General features: G+C 44.9%; 1 protein-coding gene across 3 annotated transcripts; it reads left to right on the top strand.

The window, feature by feature from the left end:
- The first annotated feature begins 32 nt into the window (after positions 1–32).
- Positions 33–15,707, top strand: PHF7 (PHD finger protein 7). Of its 3 annotated transcripts, XM_039477711.2 has the most exons (11): positions 33–861; positions 3,196–3,298; positions 4,363–4,415; positions 4,853–4,944; positions 11,156–11,257; positions 11,617–11,741; positions 12,211–12,370; positions 13,698–13,804; positions 14,265–14,381; positions 14,803–14,927; positions 15,137–15,707. In XM_039477711.2, the coding sequence occupies exons 2-11, from the start codon at positions 3,261–3,263 to the stop codon at positions 15,361–15,363; spliced, it is 1,146 nt and encodes a 381-aa protein (XP_039333645.1). In that variant the 5' UTR covers positions 33–861; positions 3,196–3,260; the 3' UTR covers positions 15,364–15,707. The 3 variants fall into 3 exon arrangements, with proteins under 3 accessions (XP_039333645.1, XP_074259856.1, XP_074259857.1); XM_074403755.1 differs by having other exon boundaries at positions 33–3,298; XM_074403756.1 differs by lacking the exon at positions 11,156–11,257 and having other exon boundaries at positions 33–3,298.
- The last annotated feature ends 3,214 nt before the right edge of the window (positions 15,708–18,921 follow it).

The raw sequence follows: 18,921 nt of genomic DNA, 5'->3' as shown, positions 1-18,921 counted from the left end.
GGGCGGTGCTGCGCCTAGAGGCGCGAGCGGAGGGGCGGGGCGGTGCTGGGCGCTGAGGCGCTGGAGGAGGGGCGCGCTCGGCGCGCGGCCGTTAGCAGTCCTGTCCTACCAACGGTCGGCGTCGCCGCCGTTCCCGAGGGTTACAGTCCGCGGGACCGCCCCCCCCGGTTTGGCCGCTCGCCCCCTTCGCCGGCGCAGTCACCGCGCGGGGCGGCCGCCCGGAGGTAGCTACCACGGCCTGTGTCAACGACTAAAGCTCCGGACAGCGGCGCCCTCAGCGACAGCTGAGAGGGCGGCCCCGGCCGAGAGCGGCGGCCGGTGAGCTACCCCGAGGAGGAGCGGCGGAGGCGACCTCGGCCCGGCCCCGCACCAGCCGCCCGGCCGGCGCGACATGAGCCTGGTGCGGTATCCGCGGGATGCTCCTTGAGCCCCTTTTCTGGCTGTTACCTCCGGGGGACGGCTGCGGCCACACCGACACGTATTTTCCAAATAAATCATTCTTGCGGCGGCGGGGCCGAACACGTTGATTTATTTTTTATTTTCTCAACAAGCACTTACCCAGCACCTGTCCAGTGAAACAACTTGATAAGCGTTTCGAGGAGCCTCCGCCGGGTTAGGAGGCCACGGCCTGGCGACTCGTGGAAGCCGCATTTGCAGCGCCCCGCTCAGATGTTCTGAAGATCGTGGCGTCTTGTGACTAGCCGTGTGTGCACAGAATCCTACTCAAGGAACGTCTTGGCCCAGCGATGCAAAGCACTGAAGTTTCAAGGTTTTATTTCTATTGCCGGATGGTCGGGGTAGCCCCAGTAACTGGGGACTGCTCCGCAATCCGCTCACGTGGACCCCTGTGGGAATAGCAAGGTCAGGACACGCCCTTCTCCCTCCTCTTCCAGCCTGTCCAGCTTTCGCTTGAGGAAGAAGACATCAGATGCCATTGCATCTGCAACTCATGGCTTAAAGGAGGAGACAGAACAAGCACGAAGAAGGAGAGGGCAGGGTGGCTTTGGTTTTCTGAGCACTCGTTTCCTCAGTCGTCCTTATTCATGCAGAATAGTTCAAAGTCCCTGAAGAGGGCTGGGCGTGGTGGCTCACGTCTGTAATCCCAGCACTTTGGGAGGCCGAGGCGGGTGGATCAAAAGGTCAGGAGTTCGAGACCAGGCCTGACCAATATGGTGAAACCTTGTCTCTCCTAAAATTACAAAAATTAGCCAGGCATGATGGTGCATGCCTGTAATCCCAGCTACTCAGGAGGCTGAGGCAGGAGAATCACTTGAACCTGGGAAGTGGAGGTTGCAGTGAGCCAAGATCATGCCACTGCACTCCAGCCTAGGCGAGAGAGTGAGACCCCATCTTTTAAAAAGTCCCTGAAGATATTCCCCATCATACTGGAATGTCTCTAGAGTGATCTGATTCACCCAGCGCTCGTTCTAAGAAATGCTGTCCCTGACTAGACAGGATCTCTTTCCTTTTTCAGGGATCTCCCCCTTTACCAGTGAAAACTATACATTTGTTTTACAGTTTGTTTACCACTGAAAACAGGTAACAGCCAAAGTTGGCTGACATTGGAAGGAGGAGGCAAGGTATCTTCTGCACTTTTGGGTATTGTACTTGGCTCAGGTGGAGACAAAGATTGGGGACAGACCAAATTTCAGTGGGCACCTGAGCCTAGGTGAAAAGAATTGATGGGAGAGACCAGGCCTGGTGGCTCATGCCTGTAATCCCAGCACTTTCGGAGGCTGAGGCAGGCAGATCGTTGAGCCCAGTAGTTGGAGACCAGCCTGGGCAACATGGCAAAACCCTATCTCTATAGAAAATTAGCTGGATGCAGTGGCATGGCACCTGTGGTCCCAGCTACTTGGGAGGCTGAGTCAGGAGGATCGTCTTAGCCTGGGGAAGTGGGTGGAAGCTGCAGTGAGCCATGATCACACCACTGCACTCCAACCTGGGCAACGATGTGCGACCCTGTCTCAAAAGAAAAAAAAAAGGTTGGGCGTGGTGGCTCACGCCTGTAATCCCAGCACTTTGGGAGGCCGAGGCGGGCAGATCACAAGGTCAGGAGATCGAGACCATCCTGGTTAACATGGTGAAACGCCTTCTCTACTAAAAATACAAAAAATTAGCCAGGCATGTTGGCAGGCATCTGTAATCCCAGCTACTTGGCAGACTGAGGCAGGAGAATCGCTTGAACCTGGGAGGTGGAGGTTGCAGTGAGCTGAGATCATGCCACTGCACTCCAGCCTGGCGACAGAGAGAGACTCAGTCCAAAACAAAACAAAACAAAGTGATAGAGCTTAGTGGGTGTTTGTCAGTGTTACTTCTTGTCTCTCACTAGAGGGAGCCCTTGGTTTTAGGCAGCCTAAATCTCACACACAGGCTCCTTTGCCTAGGTAAAAGCTACCTTATCTAACTTCTTATTTTATTTTATTTTATTTTTTGAGACGGAGTTTCGCTCTTGTTACCCAGGCTGAAGTACAATGGCACGATCTCGGCTCACCGCAACCTCCGCCTCCTGGGCTCAGGCAATTCTCCTGCCTCAGCCTCCTAAGTAGCTGGGATTACAGGCACGCGCCACCACGCCCAGCTAGTTTTTTGTATTTTTAGTAGAAACGGGGTTTCACCTTGTTGACCAGGATGGTCTCGATCTCTCGACCTCGTGATCCACCCGCCTCGGCCTCCCAAAGTGCTGGGATTACAGGCTTGAGCCACCGCGCCACCTTATCTAACTTCTACTGGGTAGAATTAAGGCACCCATACTTAGGTACAAAAGAAGACTTTTTTCCTGAGTGCTACTTCATGTATTTCTTTGTAGACACAAAGAAAAAAGAACCATTTAGCTAGTCACGTAATGGTTCTAAGTTCTTTTGCTACTGTGTGATAGCAGTATAACCTGAGAGTTAGCGTTGGCCTCTGGAGCCAGGCTACTTGAGTTCAGATCCCACCTATATCACTAACTCTCACCTTGGGCAGGATACTTAAACGTTTCTGTGCCTCAGGGCCTTCATCCTGAAAATGGGGATAATAATGGTACCTACTGCATGGTATTTTTATGAGTTAACACATGTCAAGTACCTAGAACAGTCCCTTTTATTCCATCACATGGATTGGGAGGTGAAGTGCACCATTGCCTTGACCCTGGGGGACTTGGTAACCAAATATATAATTAAATTTCTTATCAAGCCCTATTTATAATTATAGCTGGAAGAGCCTGTGTTGTCTTCACCGTAGTATAGAAGAATTCAAGATAGGAGAGAGAGCAGCGAATGAAGACTGTAAAAGAAAAGGAATGCCAAAGATTGAGGTAGAAACATAGGGAGTTTGGGATAAATTGTCCAAAGGCCTGTGGTATCTGCTGCACTTTTTGCCCCCTTTGTCATAGTCTTGGGGGTTGGGGTTGGACTGTGTGGAAGCATACATGAGTGGTCTCCTGGAAGCTGTCGTACCTGTCTTCTCAGTGCTGTCCCCAGTAGCAAAATGCTGACTCTAGAACCTTACTTCCCAGATTCATATCCTGGCTCTGCCACTTGCCAACAACTGTGACAGAAGCCACTTCAATTTCTTTATGCCTCAGTTTCCTCATCTGGAAAATTACATAATAATGGCACACACGTTTTAGAGTGTTCTGTAGATTTATTGAGACAATACATGTAAAGTCCCAAGAATAGTGCCTCACAACGGGAAATGCTTTTATCAATTTTGGTTTATTTTAATATGCTTTGTAAAGGTAGTGCCACCTGAGATTCAGAGTAGTTGGCAGAAGAAACAGTAAAAAAGTAAAAGGGGGTTTGCTCTTGCATTCATTCAGTCAACATAGACAGTACAGGCATTGGGGAAGAGAAAGATGCTTACAGTCTGGTTCCTGCCCTTAAATAACTCAGTGAGTATGTTTTGCACTTTAAAAAGAAATATGAAGTATGGCCAGGTGCAGTGGTTCATGCCTGCAATTCCAGCACTTTGGGAGGCCTAGGCGGGTGGATCACTTGAGGTCAGGAGTTTGAGACCAGCCTGGCCAACATGGTGAAACCCTGTCTCTACTAAAAATACAAAAATTAGCTGGGTGTGGTGGCATGTGCCTGGAATCCCAGCTACTCGGGAGGCTGAGGCAGGAGAATCACTTGAGCCTGGGAAGCAGAGGTTGCAGTGAGCTGAGATTGTGCCACTGCACTCCAGCCTGGGCAACAGAGCAAGACTCCATCTCAAAAAAATATATATGTATATATGAAATATGAAAAGAAACTAATGTCTTAGGCTTTTGATATTTTGGTCCTTTACTGGACCCGTGAATGGCATTTTAAGGGAAATGCTACAAAGGTTATAGACAAGGTCCCCAAAGAACACCTCATGCTTCTTGTTTCTCTTGTATAGAAAATCTGCCAAGACTAGGAGGGTAACCCAGAGGAAACCGTCTTCAGGGCCTGGTAAGAAAGACTGGAGCTTGTGTTCAGCCACGGCCTCCAGCCCTCAGCAAAGAAGGCCACCTGTGTGGGGCAGTACACTTGCTTCTCTCATTCTCAGCCCTACTTCCTTCCCAGATTCTCTAAGATCCTGAAGACTTAGGAATCATCATTTTAAATTACCATGTCTGAAGTTCAAGAAACAAGTTATTAAAGTCACTTTGGACCAAAAAAAAAAAAAAATTAAGTGAGCATTTGTGGCCAACTTGTTCAATGTAACCAGAATTATGTAAGCCTAATTAATACCAAATAAGACCTCATCCCAACCTTCCTCTTTGCCGAAGTTACCCTTTTCCTAGTATTCTGCTCCTTCCTGTCTTAGAGGAGTGGTTACATTTTCACCCTTCTCTTCCATTCTTAATGGTCAACTTGAGCCAAAGTCTGAGTGTCCTCTCTTCCAGTTTGCTGGCTATGCCTTCAAGAACCTGGGGATCCCGAAAAATTGGGGGAATTTCTTCAGAAAGACAGTATCAGCGTGCATTATTTCTGTCTTGTGAGTATGAGACCTCCTTTGCTTTGAATATCCTATGGCTTTTGATGTACTGACTGTTCTTTGTTTTTACATCCATCCTCAAATCCACGGCTTTTTTTTTCTTAATAGCTTTTTTTTTTTTTTTTGAAACAGAGTTTTGCTCTTGCCACCCAGGCTGGAGTGCAATGGTGCGATCTCGGCTCACTACAACCTCTGCCTCCTGGGTTCAAGCAATTCTCCTGCCTCAGCCTCCTGAGTAGCTGGGACTACAGGCTAGGCCACCATGCCCAGCTAATTTTTTTTTTTTTTTTTTTTGTATTTTTAGTAGAGACGGGGTTTCACCGTGTTGACCAGGATGGTCTCAATCTCTTGCCCTCGTGATCCACCCGCCTCAGCCTCCCAAAGTGCTGGGATTATAGTCTTAATAGCTTAGGCTGGGTGCAGTGTCTCATGCCTGTAATCCCAGCACTTTGTGGGGCTGAGGCAGGAAGATCTCTTTTAAACCCAGGAGTTCAGGACCAGCCTGGGCAACCTTATCTCTACAAAAAAAATCTTAAAAAAAAAAAAAAGCTGGGCATGCTGGCAAATGCCTGTAATCCCAGCAACTCAGGAGGCCAGCAGCTCAGGAGGCTGAGGCAAGAGGATTGCTTTGAACCCTGGAGGTGGAGGCTGCAGTGAGCAGTGATCATACCACTGCACTCCAGCCTGGATGATAGAGCGTGATCCTGCCTCAACAAAAGAAAAAATATATGTGTCTGTTATAGAATCCTGACAGTGTAAAGTAAATACAGTAAAAAAGTCTCTTCCCTAAATAATATTCCCAGTCCTTTCTCTCTCTCCCCAGAAACAAATGCTGTCAAATTATTAGCATCCTTCCACTTTGAATTATTCTTTTTTTTTTTGAGATGGAATCTTGCTCTGTCGCCAGGCTGGAGTGCAGTGGCGTGATCTCTGCTCACTACAACCTCCAACTCCTTGGTTCAAGTGATTCTCCTGCCTCAGCCTCCCGAGTAGCTGGGATTTCAGGCCTGTACCACCACTCTCAGCTAATTTTTGTAATTTTTTTAGTAGAGACGGTTTCACCATGTTGGCCAGATGGTCTCACTCTCCTAACCTTGTGATCCACACACCTCAGCCTCCCAAAGTGCTGGGATTATAGGCGTGAGCCACTGCGCCCAGTCCCTAATGTTCTTTTTTATTAGTTATAACTTCCATACTGTAAAATTCACCTTTTTTTTTTTTTTTTTTTTTTTTTTGAGAGCAGAGTCTCACTCTCATCCAGGCTGAATGCAGTGGTACGATCCTAGCTCACTGCAACCTTTGCTTCCCGAGTTCAAGTGATTCTCCTGCCTCAGCCTCCTAAGCAGCTGAGATTACAGGCAACTGCCATGACGCCAGCTAATTTTTTTTTTTTTTTTTGAGACGGAGTTTCGCTCTCGTTACCCAGGCTGGAGTGCAATGGCGCGATCTCGGCTCACCGCAACTTCCGCCTCCTGGGTTCAGGCAATTCTCCTGCCTCAGCCTCCTGAGTAGCTGGGATTACAGGCACACGCCACCGTGCCCAGCTAATTTTTAGTATTTTTAGTAGAGACGGGGTTTTACCATGTTGATCAGGATGGTCTCGATCTCTTGACCTCGTGATCCACCCGCCTCAGCCTCCCAAAGTGCTGGGATTACAGGCTTGAGCCACCGCGCCCGGCCGAATTTTGTATTTTTAATAGACAGGTTTCACCATGTTAGCCAGGCTGATCTTGAACAAAATTCACCAATTTTAAGTACACAGTTTGTTAAGTTTGTTAAATGCCTGTTCTCATATAACCACCACCCCAATCAAAATAAGTAACATTTTCATCATCCCAGAAAGTTTCCTCCTGCCTGCTTTTCCGGTCAATCCCACTAGACATAATCACTGTTCTGATCTATAGATTATTTTTGGCTATTCTTTTACTTCATATAAATGAAATCATACAGTTTATCATCTTTTGTATCTGGCTTTTTTCTTTCAACACACTGTTTTGGAGATTCATGCATGTTGTTGCATGCATTTGTAGCTTGTGCCATTTTATTACCTGGTAGTATTCTGTTGCATGGATAAGTTACTATTTGGTTGTCTGTTCACCTGTTGATGAACATCTGAATTGTTTCCATTTGAGGAGTACTATGAATAAAGCTACTATAAGCATTCATATACAAGTCTTTTTGTGAAAATGGGTTTTCACTTATCTTGTGCAAAAGCCTGGAAGTGGAATTACTAGTGGTATGCTAATTAGATATTTAATTTTATGTGAGGTTTTCTTGTCACTCTCCAAAGTTATTGTACCAGTTTACACTCCTACCAGCAATTTATAAGAATTCCAGTTGGACAGTATTTTTGCCAAAACTTGGTTTTGTCAGTGGTTTTAATTTTAGCCATTCTACTGGATGTGTATTGGTATCTCCTTGTGGTTTTAATTTGCATTTTTCTGATGACTAAAGATGTTGGGCTTCTTTTCATGTGCTTATTGGCCATTCACATATTTTCTTTTGTTAAGTATCTGTACAAATATTTTTGCCTATTTAAAATATTGAGTTGTTTTAGTATTGAGTTGTAAGAATTGCTTATATATTCTAGATACAAATTCTTTTTCAAATATATATATTGAGACTATTTTCTTCCTAGTCTTTGGCTTGCTTTTTCATTTTCTTTTTTTTTTTTTTTCTTTTTTTTTTTTATACTACCTCATTAGAATTAGATCCAAATTTTTTGTTTTTTAATATCCACTTGATATCTGATGTCTTTTCATTTTCTTAATGGTGTACTTCAAAGAACAAGTTTGTAATTTTAATGAAGCCCAGTTTATCCATTTTTTCTTTTATGGTCAGTGCTTTTTGGTTGTCTCAAGAAATCTTTGCCTACCCATAAAATTACCTTTGTCTAAATCAGTTGACCATATATCTGTGGTTGTGGATGATCTATTTATGTCATTGATCTGTGTATCTATTCTTACACTAATCCCTACTGTCTCGATTATTGTGGCTTTATAGTATCTTGAAATTAAGCATTGTTAAGTTCTGCAATCTTTTCCAAGATTGTTTTGACTGTCAGGTCCTTTCTTTATAAAGTTTATATTAAGCTTGTCAATTTTTCTTTAAAAAAAAAAATGTCTGCTGGGATTGTGATTGGTATTGCAGTAAATTTATAGGTCAATTTTTGGAAGAATTGAGAAATAATATTGAACGTTCCAATCCATGGACATGGTATATTTCTTCATTTGTTTGGGTCTTTTAAAATATATCTCAGCAATATTTTGTAGTTTCAGTGAGAAGTCTTGCACATCTTTTGTTAAATATATTACTAAATATTTTGTGGTTATGCTATTGTAAATAGTATTTTTATTTCATTTTTAAGTTTATTGCTGGTATATAGAAATGCATTTTATTTTTGTATGTTGATTTGTATCCTGTAATCTTGTTAAAATCAGTTTAATTCATTGTTTTTGTTTTTATTTTGTTGTGAATGCCTTGTGTACACAGGATTCCCTATGCACATAACCATGTCGTGTGTGAATAAAGACAGTTCTACTTCTTCCTCTCAATCTTTCCTTTTTATTTCTTCTTGCCTTGTTGTATTGGCTAGGACCTTCAACCTAACATTAATTAGAAGTGGTGTGAGTTGTTATCCTTGTCTTATTCCTAACATCAGGGGACAGCATCTACTTTTTCACTATTAAAGTATATTAGCTGTAGGTTTTTTTCATAGATGTTTTTGTCAGGTTGAAGATCTTTTATTCCTATATAGTTTGCCCAGAGTATCATGAATGGGTATTGAATTTCATCACCTTTCCTGTATGTGTTGAGATTATTTTGATTTTTCTCTTTAATGTAGTTTGTTACATCAACTAGATTCTCTAATATTAAACTAATCTTGCATTATTGGTATAAACCCTACTTGGTCATGACGTATTGTCCTTTTCATACAGTGCTGGATTCAGTTTGCATCTGTTTTGTTTGCTTTTATTATCTATGCTCATGAGAAAGATTGGTCTGTGATTTTCCTTTCTCCTAAGTCCTATCAGGTGTCAGGGCTTAGTTATAATTTTGATGTATTTACAGGCATATACATTTTTTATATAAAAAATTATACAGAGTGCTTTGTATCTTGGTTTTTTCCCATCATATATATTTTGGAGATCTTTCTGTATAGAACCTAGAGGTTTAGTGTGTTCTTTTTAATAGCTAATTGGTATTTCATGGTATAGGTATGCCAAAAAGTATCAAAACAAGTCCCTCTTCAAGGACATTTAGACTGTTTCTGATCCTTCCCTATTGATTTTTGTTCATAGAATCAATACATGCCTATTGCAGTAAACATGAATGATACTTAAAAGTATAAAGAAATCAAATCACTTATATTATCCTAAAGCCCTGAGATAATGTTTTAAAATATATATGTTTCAACTATAATTGGAAGCACACATAATCTAAGTTATCCAATATTGTACAGTCATCTTTTCTTATAATGTTAGGATAAAATGACCTGAGCTGTCATTACACATTCTGCGTAATTACTGCAGAAAGAATACACCCTCCCTAGTATTTTTGGAAGATTCTTGGAGTAGGCGTAGGGTACTGACATTCTCCCAATGTATGTAACAGAACAGTTTAGCTTTTTTTTTCTTGATTTCCCGTTCCAGATTCTGCTTTGTGAGCTTTCCAGAAACAAAAGGTCCTTTAAAGTGTGTTTTAAAAGTCCAATTCCGGCCAGGCGCAGTGGCTCACACCTGTAATCCCAGCACTTTGGGAGGCTGGGGTGGGTGGATCACAGGGTTGGGAGTTGAAGACCAGCCTGACCAAGACAGCAAAATCTCATCTCTACTAAAAATACAAAAGGTAGCCAGGCATGGTGGCAGGTGCCTGTAATCCCAGCTACTTGGGAGGCTGAGGTAGGAGAATCACTTAAACCTGGGCAGCAGAGGTTGCAGTGAGCCAAGATCACACCACTGCACTCCACCCTGGGTGACATAGTAACAATAATCAAAAGATATTAAAACCTATTTTTCTTCCTGTAGTACTCTGAAAAGAGTTTCTATCCTGTACTAAGAGGTGATGCAGCAGGAAGGGTAAGAGTGTGGATTCCGTGGGCCTAGGTGTAAATAGCCAGCTTTGTTCCTCCTTGCCCTGTGACCTGGGCGGGCAGTGTCACTTGCCACACTGCACCTCGGTGGCCTCTTCTGTAAGATGAAGGTCTTAATAGCATCTGCATTACAGGATTTTTTTTAAGATACTCTCGCTCTGTCACCCAGGCTGGAGTGTAATGGCACAATCACTGCTCAGTACAACCTTCGCCTTCCTGGTTCAAGTGATTCTCCTGCCTCAGCCTCCCGAGTGGCTGGGATTACAGGCACCCGTCACCATGCCCAGCTAATTTTTGTATTTTTAGTAGAGACAGGGTTTCACCATGTTGATCAGCTTGTCTTGAACTCCTGCCCGCCTCAGCCTCCCAAAGTGCTAGGATTACAGGTGTGAGCCACTGTGCCTGACCAAAGATTTTAAGCATAAAATGAGTAAATACAAAGGCAGTGTTTCCCCAAAGTGCCAGCACACCATAGCAGCCCTCAGTAAATCAGAGGCAGCCTTGAGCAAAAAGTAAGAGTCCAGGTTCCAGAATTCTGTGTCCTTGAGCAAGTTGCAGCATCTCTCCTATAAAAGGAGAACAGTAATAGAGTACCTACATCCAAGAGCTGTTGGGGGATTCAATGAATTAATATTAGAAAGCACTCAGAGGCTGGGCGCGGTGGCTCAAGCCTGTAATCCCAGCACTTTGGGAGGCCGAGGCGGGTGGATCACGAGGTCAAGAGATCACGACCATTCTGGTCAACATGGTGAAACCCCATCTCTACTAAAAATACTAAAAATTAGCTGGGCATGGTGGTACGTGCCTGTAATCCCAGCTACTCAGGAGGCTGAGGCAGGAGAATTGCCTGAACCCAGGAGGCGGAGGTTACAGTGAGCCGAGATCACACCCTTGTACTCCAGCCTGGGTAACAAGAGTGAAACTCCGTCTCAAAAAAAAAAAAAAAAAAAGCACTCAGAGTACTCAACACATGGTTAGTGCTATATAAGCATTCATTAAATAAATTACCCTATCAATGCATATATGTTCCACTAAGTGCTATTTAGCTCTCTTACCCTGTCCTTCTTCTTACTTCACTGCATTCTTTCACTGATCACGGATGTTAACTACTGCCTCCAGATCTTATCTAGTAAGCTGCCTCAGAGGGGCCAGTCCAACAGAGGTTTCCATGGATTCCTTCCTGAAGACATCAAAAAGGAGGTAGCCCGGGCTTCTAGGAAGGTTAGAATCCCTTGAAGCGAGAACCTCTTTTTATACCTCACCCATCATTCCTGTTTCTATTCTCTTCCCTACTTCCTAGTTTAGAAGTCAGAGGACTCTTAGATTTTCAGCTAGTTCTTAAGTCCCATATTTCTCTGGGATATGATGTCCTAAGTGAGAAGAGGGAGAAACATCTTGAGAAAACAGGGAAGAACTCAGTGCTGCTTGAAGCTCAGCTTCCGAGTGCCCCAGAGCATTCAGGACCACTGAGGAAAGGGAATGGCTATTTCATATAACTCCCATTTAATAGAAAGATGTGCCACACTGTGTCTCTTTGCCTTTCTTGGGGTCCTGAGCACTGTCTGGGATCTCATTTGCAGATCTGCTTTGTGTGCAAGAAAAAGGGAGCTGCTATCAACTGCCAGAAGGATCAGTGCATCAGAAACTTCCATCTGCCTTGTGGCCAAGAAAGGGGTTGCCTTTCACAATTTTTTGGAGAGTACAAGTGAGTGGGGAAGGGGAAAAGCCCGGCTTCCATTTTGCAACTTACTATTCAGCCATTAGTGAAATCAGAGTCCAGTTCTCACAAGCAGGCCTGTTTTGATTCACCAGTGATTCTGTCCCTCCATTCAATAATGAGAAACAGTGCCTTGACTTGGAGATTTCACAGGGGTTTCTTCTTGCTTCCTGCCCCCTCCTTAAATTACAAACAGCTGGGGTTCTTGGACAGCTGCTCTGCACTAAGTGGGGCTTTCAGGAACTATAGGCTATGGAGACACTCCTGGGAGCTTTGCTCAGTAGGAAAGCAGCCCTGAGAAGGCATGTGGCTGTTCTTCACCCTGCTTCTCCTCCTCCCCATAAGTGTGGAGGTTCACTGGGCACCAGCCTGGGTGGCTGACTGCCCCTCCTAGAGTGAGCCATTGGGAAACTGCATTGATGACAACCCCGAAACCAAGTCTGTTTACCTGCCACAGATCATTTTGTGAAAAACATCGCCCAACACAGAACATCCAACAGGGGAATGTAGGGGAGGAAAGCTGCATCTTGTGTTGTGAAGACTTATCCCAACAGAGTATTGAGAACATCCAGAGCCCGTGTTGTAGTCAAGCCATCTACCACCGCAAGTGCATACAGGTAGGGCTTTTTCTGCCCTGAGGTCCTTCCATGATTGCCCTTGTTCTCTGCCTGGTACCAGAGCACCCTCAAGCATGCCTCAGCTTTGGTACTCCATGCTAGATGCCAGTATGCAAGGCTGGTTTCAGGTAGTTAAAGTCAGTCCAGTCTCTGGTTATCCCTGGCCTATAGGACCTCACTCATAAGACTTAGACTAAGCAAAATCCTTGGCATTGCTAGAGCAAATGGGCTTATCCCAGAATGAGCTGAGGAGCTTCCATGTCAGCCTCACTTCCTGGGATGAAAGAAAAGGGAAATGGCCAGGCAGGGTGGCTCACACCTGTAATCCCAGCACTGTGGGAGGCCAAGATTCAGGGGGATCACGAGGTCAGAGGTTGAGACCATCCTGGTTAGCATGGTGAAACCCAGTCTGTACTAAAAATACAAAAATTAGCTGGGTGTGGTGGCACAAGCCTGTAGTCCCAGATACTCAGGAGGCTGAAGCAGGAGAATCACTTGAACCCAGGAGGCAGAAGTTGCAGTGAGCCAAGATCACACCACTGCACTCCAGCCTGGTGACAGAGCAAGACTTCTCAAAAAAAAAGGCTGGGTGTAGTGGCTCACACCTGTAATCCTAGCACTTTGGGAGGCCAGACGGGTAGATCACGAGGTCAAGAGATCAAGACCATCCTGGCCAACATGGTGACACCCTGTCTCTACTAAAAATACAAAAATTAGCTGGTCGCAGTGGCTCACGCCTGTAATCCTAGCACTTTGGGAGGCCGAGGTGGGTGGATCACCTGAGGTCAGGAGTTCAAGACCAGCCTGGCCATCATGGTGAAACCCCATCTTTAAAAAAGAAAGAAAGAAAATAAATAAATACAAAAATTAGCTGGGCATGGTAGCACGTGCCTGTAGTCCCAGCTACTCAGGAGGCTGAGGCAGGAGAATCACTTGAACGTGGGAGGTGGAGGTTGCAGTGATGCAACGAGCCAAGATCGCACCACTGTACTCCAGCTGGTGACAGAGTGAGGCTCTGTCTCAATAAAAAAAAAAAAAAGAAAAGGGGAAACATGTACCCAGGTACCTGACCCCTACTTAGTACTGCAGAGCCGCATGGCCAGAGCTGACGGCTGAGGCACTCCTGGGAATTCTCTTGAAAGTATTTTGGTCCTAGGTCTGACACCTGAATTTGCAGCCCTCAACCTAGCCCAGCCAAACTCCTTTTCCTGTACCCTCAGTCAAGCTCTCTTAGCAACATCCTCTTTGTGGGGTTGAGGGTGGGAGGGGAAAGAAGGTAGTCAAAGGGTTTTTACAAACACAAAGCTCTTCCCTGTTTCTCTTACAGAAATATGCCCACACATCAGCAAAGCATTTCTTCAAATGTCCACAGTGTAACAATCGAAAAGAGTTTCCTCAAGAAATGCTGAGAATGGGAATTCATATCCCAGACAGGTAGTGGGAACTCCAAAGCAGAAATGGAGCCAGGGATTGGGTTGCCTAGATTTCTAGAGAGGCTGTGAGAGGATAGCAGAGAATGAGAGCAGCAGAGGCACTGATAGTGAAGAAGGAAGGGGAAGAGGGAATGCTTTTCAGTTATCAAAACAGAAGGGAGGGGGAAAAAGTTTGGGCAGGGATGCGTATTGCTAAAAAGGGCATTTGGAGAATCAGAATTCCCTAGAGGATTGAATTCTTGAATTCCAGAGTGGAACTAAAGAACCAGCATGCATGTTCCATTCATCCTGCTTCAACCCACTCCCACTGCAAGGCCACTTGACAAGCCTTGTTGGAAGTGTTCAGGTAGCCTGCTGAACAATTACTGTGCTTAACTTGGGTTCTTCCTAGCTCCTCCCTGATGGACAAAAGTTTCACCAACCCATCTTGTTCTTATTCACTGTTTCTTCTCTTACTGCAGAGATGCTGCCTGGGAACTTGAGCCAGGAGCTTTCTCAGAGTTATATCAGCGCTATCAGCACTGTGATGCCCCCATCTGTCTGTATGAACAAGGCAGAGACAGCTTTGAGGATGAAGGGTAAGGGAAGGCTTCTGGCTAGAAAGAACTCTCATCAGTGTTATCTTAGAGTTAGACCTTGACACAGTTATGAGAAGCAAGAAATTCACTCTTGCATGCAGAACTCAGGGTAAACACAATTGCCAAATCTCATTCTTGGCCAGCCCCTGACTCTCTTGTGTGTAAGTGAACAAGTCTCTCCTGCAAGGTCTGCTTCACCTTGTGCCCAGTGGAGAGACACTCAGAGCCAATTCCTTTCCTAATCTACCTTTCAAGGGGCTATGACTGATGGCAGGCTTCTGGGATCAGTACTCATCCTCTGTGCCATACGTTCATCATGGGTAAAATGTGCTATAAAACATGCCTGGCCCATAGCAAATATCCAAGAATGGCAGTTAGTGTTCTGCATGTCTCCACAACCCGTCCTGGGCTCTTCCTGTAGGAGGTGGTGCCTCATTCTGTGTGCTACATGTGGATCCCACGGAACCCACAAGGACTGCTCCTCTCTTAGATCCAACAGTAAGACATGGGAGTGTGAGGAATGTTCACCTTCTGCTTCAGCCACAGGTGAGGCTGGAGGGATGAGCTGGCCTCAGAGCAGGGAGGAGGCTATAGGGACTTGTGGTGCCTGGGAAAGGAGGAAGGCATGTCACCAGACGGGGATTAATAGTTGGTGCCTTTGACTTTGGAAGAAAAGTGGCTAGGGTGGGGCTTAAGGACCTGCACCTGAGAGAAGCAGAGGCTTGAATTTTCCCCTCCTGCCTTTCTCACCACAGACTACATACCTGAAAACTCAGGGGACATGCCTTGCTGCAGTAGCACCTTACACCCTGAGGAGCATTTCTGCAGAGACAACAGCCTGGAAGAAAATCCAGGCCTTTCTTGGACTGATTGGCCAGAACCTTCCTTATTAGAAAAGCCAGAGTCCTCTCATGGCAGTAGGAGCCGCTCCTGGAAGTCCAAAGGTGTCAGAATCACTAACAGCTGCAAAAAATCCAAGTAACACCTTCTGAGTAGCTGCTATCCTGCACAATAGGGTATGAAGCTGTGCTCCTCCATCTGGTTTGGGGAGGGAGCACTCTGAGACTGTGAGACAAGGAAGCCAGGCCAGCAGTGAGACTATGAGCCAAGAAAAGAGAAGTCTCAGGGGAGCGTGAGGAGGGAGCAGTCCATATGCCAACAAGGAAACACGTGTATGGCCACAAGAGTGCCTCTGCTCTTCCTCCTGGATTTCCAGAAGGCCCTTTCTCCTCTCCTCCCACCAGGATTCTTCCACCTTAATCTGGTTCTCATATGCCTCTTGTTACTTCACCCATGTTTGTTACACAAATAAAGATTTTCTCTCCATTGGTGTCTCCTTATAAATTCATTCTGAAATTTGTCTGGGTAGTAAAGATTCTAGAGGGTAGAGTATGAGAATAAGAAAACACCCTCCTAATCCATAAAATTCAGGGAATTAGTGTAGAACTTTCAGCTTAGAGGGAAAGAAACCTGTTTATACAGAAATTGGCATTACAGAGGCAGAGAATCTTCATCAATCATTGTGCAGATAATAAGTACACAGATTCTCATTAGGGAGGTGAGCCAGCATAGCAGTCCACACTGAACGGAGAATAGGCCCTTTTGTTGCAAGGCTTGTGGCCCCTGTCAAGGACTCCCAAATAGGTCAGGGACAGGCATGCTCTCATACGGGTCATAAGGGATTCCATTCTTTCCAGGCTGGTGTGGGCTTCAGCACACCTCCACAGCATGAGTGATGGTCAAACTCTCACTCTGGTAGTTCGAGCATTTCTGTCCAGAGTATAACTCTGAATTTGCATACCTGGACATTCAAATTAGGCAAGGTAGCCAGGGATGGTGGCTCACACCTGTAATCCCAGCACTTTGGGAGGCCAATCACTTGAGGTCAGGGCAGATCCCTTGAGGTCAGGAGTTTGAGACCAGCCTGGCCAACATAGTGGAACCCCATCTCTACTGAAAATACAAAAATTATCTGGGTATGGTGGTGGGCTCCTGTTATCCCAGCTACTTGGGAGGCTGAAGCAGGAGAATCACCTGAATCAGGGAGATGGAGGTTGCAGTGAGCCAAGATCATGCCACTGCACTCCAGCCTGGTGACAGTGCAAGACTCCATCTCAAACAAAAAACAGGCAAGACAACTAGGATGGGAACTTGGCAGAAGCCTTAGGGAGAAATTGAATAAAGCCTGTCTTACATTTGTATGTTTTTAATGATTTCATGGGATTTGGGTTAGTGGGGAGAACTCAGAACCATTGCCAGATAGTAAGTTATCAACATCTCACCACTGAATCATTGCCACTAATGGTGGAAGACAATGTTCTCATTCCAAACATTGCAGACCATGAAGATTTACATCCAAGGTGTATATGCAATGAGTGCCTTCAGATTTGAGCAAATCCACTTGAAATCAGATGGAGAGTATCTGTGTCTTTTCATTATCAAAGTATACAGACAAAGTAACATAGACTTTTAAAAGTCTAATAGTACTAAAGGGATTATAATGAAAAACAGTTTTGACTTACCCTTCCCTACCTCCATTCCTACTCTCTAAAGGCAACTACTTTCCATTTTTTTAAAGCTGTTTCTTAATTTATTAATCTTAGACATTATTGACTTTCTATTATGTCACATAACGATTTAGCAACTTCAGAATCTTCCCGGTTTTGGCCAGGCATGGTGGCTCATGCCTGTAATCCCAGCCCTCTGGGGGGCCGAGGCAGGCAGATCACTTAAGATTAGGACTTCAAGTCCAGCCTGGCCAACATGGCAAAACCCCGTCTCTACTAAAAACACAAAAATTAGCCCAGCACGGTGGCAGGTGCCTATTATCCCAGCTACTCAGGAGGCTGAGGCAGGAGAATCGCTTGAGCCCGGGAGGCAGAGGTTGCAGTGAGCTGAGATGGTGCCACTGCACTCCAGCCTGGTTGACAAAGCAAGACTGTCTCAAAAAAAATTTAATTTAAAAAACAGAATCTTCCCATTTTCAGTCACCTCAGATGATTGCATCACGATTTTTGTTAAATTAACTTTCAATGTTTATATTAATATGATGATAGAAATACTGGTTACCACAGAGTCAGGCAGTACATTATGATTACCTTTCCTCTTCTGCACAATGTTTTTAATAACTGCTCCTTTTTCGGTATATACCTATTGCTAATTCTTCTCAAATGTTGCAAATGATCAACAAAATGTCTCAAAATGCAATTTTCCTCATAGGCCAGGTAATCAAATCACTATCAGCTGCACTTCTTTTCCTGAAGACCTGCCTCCCGGAGCCACCACCTCCTGGGCTGGTAGCCCCTTGGCCTCCTGCCCAGCTGTCCTCCTAGGACTCCCCACAATTATGCACTTTTTCTTAATTTCCTTTCTTGTGGGTTTGACTACTAAATATTATCCTTGCTTATCTGGGCATCCAAGAAGATTTTGTCAGAGCTCTGTAAGTGACAGGAACATTTTTAAATGTGAGCCTTCATATAAAACACAATATTTAACCCATTCTAAAAATTCAACTCTTGCAGTGACAATTCACAACTGAAAGATGTTCCTTAGATTGAGACTTTAGTTTCTAAACCTAATTTCTGTAACTTGGGGCACCAGGCACAGTCTTAGGGATCTGTGTAGTATTAATATCTTTTCTTAAGAAGTCTATTTGCATACTCAAGTGTGAGAAACACTATCTTAACTGAGTGTAATGGCCCCTAACAGTGCCCTCTCGACTTCAGCTTCACTGGGTGGAAGGGGAGCTTGGGAGGGGGCAGTTTTGTTACCCAGATGTTCAGCTGCCCTACTTCTGCATACAGTTGGCTTTGTGGGTACTTGCTTAGTTAACAGGACAGTGCATGTGCACGCACACACACACCCTATTAACTATTCCTTATTATTTGTACTTTTACTCTCCACTGATGTTAACAGCCAATCCTATTTTTATAGGCTGAAAAGTCCAACTTTGAAATGTTCTATTCTTCATCTGGGCATAATCAGTCATTCTCCAGTAAGTAACTGGCTTATTTCTTATTCTTTTTTTTTTCCTTTGAGACGGAGTCTTGCTCTGTCACCAGGTTGGAGTGCAGTGGTGTGATCTTGACGGCTCACTGCAACCTCTACCTCCTGGCTTCAACGATTCTCCTGCCTCAGCCTTCCAAGTAGCTGGGACTACAGGCATGCCCCACCACCCTCAACTAATTTTTTTTAATTACTTTTTTTTTTTTAATTGAGATGGTATGTCACCATGTTGGCCAGGCTGGTCTCGAACTCCTGATCTCAGGTGATCCACCCATCTCGGCCTCCCAAAGTGCTGGGATTACAGGCGTGAACCACCACGCCCGGCCTAATTTTTGTATTTTTAGTAGAGAAGGGGTTTCACCGTGTTGGCCAGGCTGGTCTTAAACTCCTGACCTTGTGAGCCACCCGCCTCAGCCTCCCAAAGTGCTGGGATTATAGGCATGAAGCCACCATGCCCGGCCTCTTTTTGCTTTTTTCTTCCTTCCTTCCTTCCCTTTTTTTTTTTGTGATAGGGTGTCATTCTGTGTGGTCATAG

Source organism: Saimiri boliviensis, chromosome 8 (assembly GCF_048565385.1).
Source record: "Saimiri boliviensis isolate mSaiBol1 chromosome 8, mSaiBol1.pri, whole genome shotgun sequence".
Taxonomy (NCBI): Eukaryota; Metazoa; Chordata; class Mammalia; order Primates; family Cebidae; genus Saimiri; species Saimiri boliviensis.
This window is presented reverse-complemented; position numbering and strand designations above follow the sequence as displayed.